The following is an 8,242-nucleotide window of genomic DNA, read 5'->3' on the forward strand; positions in this document are numbered from 1 at the left end:
TCCAGGCGTCAATATCTTCATATACCTTTTACTCAACTATCTGCCAAAATTCTATCGCTAGTGTAGGAAAAGGAAAAGAATTAGCTACTATAATTGCGTAATATAAAGAGGAACGCCTCACTGATAGTTTTTTCAACGTTTGCTATTGTTTGTATTCCATCCTTGATTGTGCTGCAGAAAGATGTCTGCGGAACAACCCGAGCAGCAAATAAGTGGACTTCTGGAGCAGCTGTACCACAGTTCCAACGTGTCCGCAGAGCGTGAAACCATTATGAACCTGTCGAACGTCGTCAGGCAAGGAGGCGCAGAGTTTCTGCTTGACGTCGTCAAAACCAATTTGAAGAGTGGAGTGCCCGAAAAGCAGGAGGCAAGTATGACCATTCTGGACGAGGTGACTCTCAACTGTGGTCCGTCGTTTGCTGTCATGCTTTCCTCGCAAAAGTGGATGGATCGCCTTATCAAGTTGGCTAAGGCAGGGCCGCCACAAGTAACTACCAAGATAATTTCTACTGTCATTGGGTGGCAAAAGCGGTACCACACTGTTTCCTTTGCCCAGTGCATCAAGAAGCTGTCTCAGAGCAAAACTACGGGTGAGGCGTGCAAGCAGGCACTGCGTCAGGCAGGGGATGATGGTACCGGGTCCTCACTGGGTTACGACGCGAGCTCTCCTGCTTCTTTGCGTTCGACAGGAGTAACCGACAGCCGGAAAAGTAAGAAGTGCGATGCCGTGTTGGCCGAGCTTCAGAGTGACCTTGTTTCTCTGGAGTACTCCCTTGAGAACCCCAAGTTTGTCCAGGATGATGCCATTGCAAGGGAGTGCAAGAATCACAAGATGAAGTGCATGCAAATGTTGGAATCAGGAAGCTATGAAAGCATTGCATCTGATCTTATGCAGTTGATTGAGCGCTTTTCCCGCGCTCTCGAGCTCTACGAATGCATGACAGGCGTTGATTTGGGTGAGGGTGAAGCGGCAAGGTCGCGGGCTCTGACGAGGGGTAAGGATAATGGCGGTGACAGTGATGACGAGTACTCGAAACAACTCCGTGCTCGCGTTGCGCCTAAAAATGCCCAACAAGTTATGCTTCAGGCTCAGGAAGCTACACAGCAGCTCGTGGAGAAGGAGCGTCATGAAACGATGCAGTTGCGTACTCAGCTTGAGGAAATGCGCCGTAAGTACGAAGACATGCATAACAAATACAAGGATGCTAAGGCAAGAAATAAAGAAGCGGTGGGTGCCTTGCAGGAGTATGCTAAACGCATAGAGGTGCTCGAGAAAAGCGGGGGCGGCGCCGCAGCCGCCGCTGACGCACTGCCACCACCACCGCCTATTTCTGAAGAGAAAGACAAAGGAAAAGATAAATCGGGACCTGCCCTTAATGTGGGGCCAATAGCAACGGCCATGAGGGACACTGTGCAGGTTTTACGGCAGTCGCTGCGTGAGGTGCGGGAGCAGTACGTAAGCGATATCCAAAAGGAAAGCGCATATTACTCCTCTCAGCTCACTAGTGCTATTGCTTCGATTGCCGCTGCTGCCGAAAAGGATCGCGGTTCTAACAGCCAACTGTTGGTTCGCACCCAGGAGTTGTATAAGAGGGAAATGAAGCTGCGTAAGCAGTACTACAACCAGATTCAGGAGTTGAAAGGCAACATTCGTGTGTATTGCCGTGTTCGTCCCCTGCTACCAAGGGAAGTTGCTGCTGGCCATACGAATATTATGGACTTCCCCTCTGCCGACGAGATCAGGGTCAACGACCCCGCTGGCCGGCAGAAGGTTTACGAGTTTGATGAAGTGTACCCGCCGCATGCACCGCAGGCCCGTGTCTTTGAAGACACGTCGCCTCTCATTGACAGCGTTGTGGATGGCTACAATGTTTGCATCTTTGCCTACGGCCAAACGGGAAGTGGCAAGACCCATACAATGGGTGGGTACGGGGAAGACAGAGGTATCAACACCCGTGCCTTGCAGCGACTGTTTGAGATCATTGACGAACGTAAGGACACTGATGAATCTACCGTTACCGTCTCTGTGCTTGAAATCTATTGCGAGATGATCCGAGACCTGCTGGTTCCGAAGGAGAAGTCCAAGTCCACGACTTATGAGGTGAAGCAGGGTGGCCAGTTCGGTACCTATGTGACAAACCTTTCCGAAGTTCCCGTTCAGTGCGCTGACGAAATTACAAAGATTATGGAGAACGCAAACAAAAACCGCAGTGAGGGCCAGACGAATATGAATGAACACTCTTCCCGATCCCATATGGTTTTGTATATCACTGTCCGAACAACGAACAAGGAAACCAATATGCAGTGCTTTGGTAAGCTCTCGCTTATTGACTTGGCGGGGAGTGAGCGTCTCGACAAGACAGGTGCAGAGGGACAGATGTTGAAGGAGGCTGTGGCTATCAACAAGTCGCTATCGTCGCTGGGAGATGTCATCTCCGGGCTGGCGCAGAACAGCAAGCACATCCCATTCCGTAACTCCGTGCTGACGTACTTGCTGCAAGACTCCATGGGTGGACAGGCAAAAGTTTTGATGTTTGTCTGCGTCAACCCTGCAAGTTACAACGCCAGTGAAAGTAACAGTTCGCTTCAATTTGCCTCTCGCGCTCGTGGCGTATCTCTTGGCCAGATCAAGAAGAATCCATAAGGTAGGCTGACATTCCAGCCTGCAAATTACTTTTAATGTTTTATGCTTGAACTTCGTTTCCTTCTTCTCTTTTCTTTTCTGTGTTCTCCTTTTTGCTGTTGTTTTTCTCTTAATATTTGCTTACGTCGCTATCATATCTGGTGCCACAAAAAACAAGGTGGAGGAGTATCTCTCTTGGATTGTGACCACGAAGATGTCAGCGTCGCCACCTTGTCCATTGTTTTTCCCCTTTGAAATCAAGAAAAAAAAGACCAGACAACAGGGAGAAGTGAGAAAAGGGGAGACGGACAATGCATATGTGCTTACATTAAGGCTGTGTCCCCCTCCTCCCCCTCCTCTCTTTTAATATAGGTAATATAATGATAATATATATGTGTTATGTATATATATATATATATTCCTCTTCATATTCGTGGATGCTACAAAAGGCATATTTTTACAATCCAAATTCGCGTCTCACTCCCCCTTTTGTACTTCAAAACACGAGTGAAAAAACAAAAAAGGGAAGGGTGCTGGCTGGAGGAGCGAAAGTGGAAAAGGAAAGGGAAAGACTTCTTTGGTTCGTCGATTACAATACTTTTGTTAACATATCCTTGCTGTTGAGGGTGGGTTAACAGCTAACAAAGTAGGGAAGTGAGATAACCTTCACTTTCCTTTTTGGGTTTGCTTTCCTGACCTTCTTTTTTTTTTTTCTGTTATTTACTCTGCGTGCTTGTTTGTTTTTAAAAAATTTTCTCAGTCCCCTTCTGTCCCTCCTTGTTCACCGTTTCCCACAAGGCGGTGCCCAACCGCAGTATCGCCCTATGCATTTGCATCTAAATGACTTCATGTGCTACCCTCCATTCTCACGTCGCATCCGGTTTCATCTTTTCTTAAGCACCGGAGAAATATTTCCCCCCATATATATATATATATATGCATATATGTATATGTGTGTGTGTTGCAGATAGTGAAGGCAGAGGGGGAAAGAGAAAAGAACCCACGCATGGCCATGTGGACTCGCCAGTGCATGGGGTTTAAGCTGGAAACAGTAGATGAATCTGAGAAACAATGATGGAAGCAAGAGGGGAAAGGGGTGTGAATGTGGAACAACTAAAACAATATGGAGGGGAATGTTCGATGAATATGAATAGGGTGAGGAAATAAATAAATTGAAAAAAAGCATTTGAGAGGAAAGGTAACGAGAGGGAAGGATGTAATGGAAGAAAAACAGGGATGGGGAAACGGGACCGTGAAGTGACGGCAGAAGGATTAAGAGGTCCTTAGTAACGTCTCCATGTGCGTTGAGGCCTAAATTAAAGGATTAATTGGGGAGGTGTGAAGAGTGAAGAAAAAATAATATGAAAAATTGATATTTTTGTCATTTTCACTTTCTGATGAAAAAAAAAAATCATGTAAAGAGGGAGGGTAGTAAATGCTTTGTTTTTTTTTTTGCTCTTTTTGTTCTGCTGTATTTGGTATTGTTTCTACTGGTTACTGCTATTGACTCCTTTTTTCGTCTCTGCGTTGCCTGAAATTGTGTATACCATCTTTTTATTCAAATGTGATTCAGCGCCTATTTATACTTTTCCTTTCTTCCCCCTTTACCTTTACCTATCATTGTCACTGTGTTTAGGGTATACTGCACGCTACTTGGCCACATTTTTTAGCTTACCGACGCGTGTGCTCTTTTTTTTTTTTTTGCTTTCATATCTGGTGTTCAAGGTTATTTTTGTTGTTTTCCCCCTTTAGAGACGGTGACGTCAGCAACCGCACAATATTAAGGAATACAATTTCTGCGCTGGGAGGGGGAGTGATCCAAATTCTTATCCTGTGTTAATTATTAGGAGGTAACGTTCACCCAGGGGGGAGGGAGAGCGATTTAAAAGGGTTCTCGCCACCTACCTTTGAGCTAGCAGGCACGAAGGTAGCACTCAAGCACTGCAATCTCTCCGTCGCAGGCGGCCCGGACCTAATACACGATATGGAGTACCCAGCGGAGTTCCACACACCGTCCACAGTGTATCAAGAGGGATGTACGACGTCTCCAAGTCCCACACCGATGTTCCCCAAGGTTTCAAATTTGGTGACAGGCATTTGGGAGCGGCCTTCCGAATCTCACGATGCTGGCTGTCTTAAGGATTACGCTGTGCATGAAATGCGGGATGCTACGCAATCTAACGCCCAACCGACGTCAGTGCCATCCCCTCGGTGCACATCCAATGTAAATGACGGCTTCAGGATCCCCCCTTACGACACGTTTCTGCCTACGTGTGACAAAGAGAGGTCCCAAATTTCTGCGCCCACAGCGGATGGGGTTTCCATCAATGCCCTCTCCAGCCTCTTCAGCAGTGAACCCATATTGGCTGAGAATACGGTACCAAGCGGTGACTGGGATGTCTTCTTCCCTTTGAGGGAGTGTTGGAACAGTTCTTCCCGCCCGCCGACACCGACCATACCACTCGGTGTTTGTGCTAACACTACTGATACTCCTCCAAAGCTGCATTTGTCGAACGCGATTGGGGAAGTTTGTCCGCAGAGCGCAGATATGCAAAGGCCCTTCTTTTCGCTAGAGGAGGATACAGAGAGTGAGGAAGTTTGCGCACTCCCGGTGAACTTTGGTACAACCTACTGTTCTGAGGGGAACATTGTCGAAGCCCTCATTGCGCAGCTCGCAGCGAATGGCGACAGCGTGGTGCCAACTTCGATCAACAAAGTTTATGCACCCCAAGGCCAGAGGACATCATCTGCTATGTCTTCGTTTCAAGAGGGAACGGTACGCAACGCAAAACGGGGCGCAGCCGTCTCTGACCCTCTCGCAGCGCACTTTCTCGACAACACAACCGACATTTATGAGGGAGTCGCTGGTCGTCACGTCGCTGCCACGGCAGTGTGTGAGGGTCAACAGCGTCACGTGCCTCCATTCGCCATATGTTGTTCGCCCATTGACCTACCAGGTGTGGGCAATGGGCGTGCGATGAATGAACGGCACCGCGGGTTTATTCAGCATCGCCAGCGCGGTGCCGACACTGCTCCGCGATCTGGAAAGGGAGGATTGGCTCCAGGCAGTTGGCATCTTGGCCGGAGACCTCTCTACTCTTTGCCGTTTCCTTTGGTGGATCACAGCATGCTGAGTGACTTATACCGTGATACCCCTCAAGATCAAGAGTTGAGGCGTATTATCAACTCTAACGGCCCCGGTGGACCGCTTATGTCGTCTGAGTGGCCGCCGCGTACGAAGAGTTGTGTGGTAAAAATGTTGAGGCAGTTGCACGCGAAGGTGTTGCTGCAGCATCTGCGGGTTGTGAGTTTTGCCCGAAGGGATCTCTACGGAGTGGTGCGCCTGTTTGACTCGTGGAACGGTAAAGGCATTCCGCCCCCTGGCGTCATGTTCGGATCATACTACTTCTATACCATGTCAAAATTTGGCAGAGAGATGTGCCTGAAGCATAACGGTCGCGAGCGGGCGGGTGGGTTTTGCCGAGGGTGTGACTATGCCCAGCGGGGTCCCAACTTTAGATGCCGCTACCAGCACGCTTGCCTCTTTTGCTTGTCCGATGATCATGGGTGGTTTGACGAAACATGCTGCCAGCGATATGTCGCCTTGCAGCAAAAGATGGTGGAGCTGAGGATAACTGATGCCGTGGCCCAAGCGCTCCTTGACGCGCTGGAAACTGAAGATGAACCCATTCGCCGCAAGGGGTGATAGGTCTTGTTGCTTTTCTCCCTTCCTCACCTCCATCGTGGTGGATCCCACTTCCAATGGGGGGGGGCAAGGTTGAGAGGTCGATCGATAAAAATGAATCAAACAAATAAAGCGGTATGTACATACTTATTAGATTCTTATACATAAAGACAGCCGTCACCTACCGGTGTACGTGAGTGACAGTTTGCTTTTACCTTGGCTTTCACTGCGTTCCTATATGTAATCACACTGTGGGTGCCCTGAGTTTCAAAAAGATATATATGAAAGACGATTTGTTGCGCCTCATCCCCCTCTGCTTTAGCTTTTGTTATTATCATTATTTTTTTTGTTGAAGTTGTTGAGATGGCGGTCGATACCGGCACCAGACTCATTGCATCCCCTTCAAACCTCCTGATGTCATGAATTAAAACGGAGAATGAAAGAAGAATGGTGTGTTTCCCTTTTTTTTTCACTGCATTTTTGCTTTTTTTTTTTGGTTATTTTCTTTTCCCGACGTCCTCCCCAGTGACGCGACACTATTCCGGCTCGCGGGGAGAAGTGTTTGAGAACAGTCATGGCTTCTTTTCCCCCTTCCCCCTTTCCTCCCTTCATCACCATATATATATATATATATATATATATATATATGCTTTAAGTATTGTGTGCATACGGATGCACGCAAAGTTATACACGCACGCGCCTTTTTTTTTCCACCTGATCGCGTTCAGTAGGCCGTGGGGATATCTTCAGAGGTGTGCTTATTATCGTTTTTATTATGATTATTTATTTAATTTGTTAAATAGTGTTAATACGGGGTTGTGGTGGGCGTCTCCGCCTTGCCTGCCGATTTTAATTATGTTTTCCGTTATTTTTACGTTTGTTATTTTGTCGCTGTTGTTGCTTACGGTTTCCCGTATTTAAAGTTTCCCCTCCTCTCTTTTTTCTTGTGCGTTGCCGTTCCAGCCTTCTTTTCTTTCAGCGTGGGTATTTTCCCACTATTCAAAGGTCCTTTTCCTTTTTTGGTTTCCTTTTTTTCTACTTATGTGTGCAACCTCTCTTTTCTATTTCTCCACGCAGCCATTTGGGTCCAGTGTCCCGTAACGTCCCGCTGTGTGGCGCGGCAATTTTATTTTTACTGGGATGAATTTAACAGTTTTCCACCACATTTTTTTCCTCTTCTTTTTATTTTGCTTTCCCAGATTGCTTGCTGTTTATTGTTATTGTTATTATTTTTTGTTACCTGGCTCCCCTTGTTTTGTACTCGCCAAATTAGCCTTTTCATTCAATAATAATAATAATAAAGTACCTGCTGACTTTTTTTTGTGGGCCTGTTTTTAATCTCTTTCTTTTAAACTTCATGTGGTACTGGAGAGATGAATGCAAAAAAAAAGAAAGAGAGAAGGAAATGAAAAACTGAGGAAGGAAACAAAACAAAGAATAGAGAGTTTCACTGATTGACAAGTGTCTTGCCATCGCATTTTCACACATTCTTCGGGCTTGAGGAGAGCAGCGCTCATGGCTTCGGGTGTGTGGAGTGGCGTTAGACCTTAACCCAACGAAAAAGACTATACGTGCATGTATACATATATACATACATATACATATATACAAATGGTATTTTTTAAAAAATAAATAAATATACATATATATATATATATATATATATACATATATTAATTGAAAGCACTAAACGTAATAAAATGAAACAGTGCAAATAAATCATGTGAGACGACAAGGGAATGTTTTGCACATGTAATTATTTATCTTCTTATATAACCCAAATATATCCATATATATATGTGCTTAAAAATATTTTTTTTATACATGAGGTAGAATCGGTTAGCAGTAAATAGTGCGCTGAGTGGAGGTGCGCAGCCTGAAAGCTATACGACAATTACCTCCTTTTCTCCCATTTTTTTAATGAAGAGATTATG

The 8,242-nt window shown here is 46.1% G+C and overlaps 5 protein-coding genes across 5 annotated transcripts in view; 4 read left to right on the forward strand and 1 right to left on the reverse strand.

Moving 5' to 3' along the window:
* Positions 1–181: 181 nt before the first annotated feature.
* On the forward strand, positions 182–2,644 carry TbgDal_X18070 (C-terminal motor kinesin, putative; the record flags this gene model as incomplete). The annotated part of the gene is made up of 1 exon (XM_011780666.1): positions 182–2,644. The coding sequence occupies one exon, from the start codon at positions 182–184 to the stop codon at positions 2,642–2,644; it is 2,463 nt and encodes an 820-aa protein (XP_011778968.1).
* Positions 2,645–4,607: 1,963 nt separating this feature from the next.
* On the forward strand, positions 4,608–6,329 carry TbgDal_X18080 (hypothetical protein, conserved; the record flags this gene model as incomplete). Its single annotated transcript, XM_011780667.1, has 1 exon — positions 4,608–6,329. The coding sequence occupies one exon, from the start codon at positions 4,608–4,610 to the stop codon at positions 6,327–6,329; it is 1,722 nt and encodes a 573-aa protein (XP_011778969.1).
* Positions 6,330–6,755: 426 nt separating this feature from the next.
* On the forward strand, positions 6,756–7,229 carry TbgDal_X18090 (hypothetical protein, unlikely; the record flags this gene model as incomplete). The annotated part of the gene is made up of 1 exon (XM_011780668.1): positions 6,756–7,229. One exon carries the CDS (start codon positions 6,756–6,758, stop codon positions 7,227–7,229), a length of 474 nt encoding a protein of 157 aa, XP_011778970.1.
* Positions 7,230–7,586: 357 nt separating this feature from the next.
* On the reverse strand, positions 7,587–7,952 carry TbgDal_X18100 (hypothetical protein, unlikely; the record flags this gene model as incomplete). Its single annotated transcript, XM_011780669.1, has 1 exon — positions 7,587–7,952. The coding sequence occupies one exon, from the start codon at positions 7,950–7,952 to the stop codon at positions 7,587–7,589; it is 366 nt and encodes a 121-aa protein (XP_011778971.1).
* Positions 7,953–8,239: 287 nt separating this feature from the next.
* The window catches only part of TbgDal_X18110 (hypothetical protein, unlikely), a gene marked incomplete at both ends in the record, with an annotated part of 339 nt that continues 336 nt past the window's right edge, over positions 8,240–8,242 (forward strand). The window contains one exon of the mRNA XM_011780670.1: positions 8,240–8,242. This exon is cut by the window's right edge and continues 336 nt beyond it. Coding sequence (XP_011778972.1) covers positions 8,240–8,242 — 3 coding nt within the window.

The sequence above is a fragment of the Trypanosoma brucei genome, chromosome 10, assembly GCF_000210295.1.
Source record: "Trypanosoma brucei gambiense DAL972 chromosome 10, complete sequence".
NCBI lineage: Eukaryota > Euglenozoa > Kinetoplastea > Trypanosomatida > Trypanosomatidae > Trypanosoma > Trypanosoma brucei.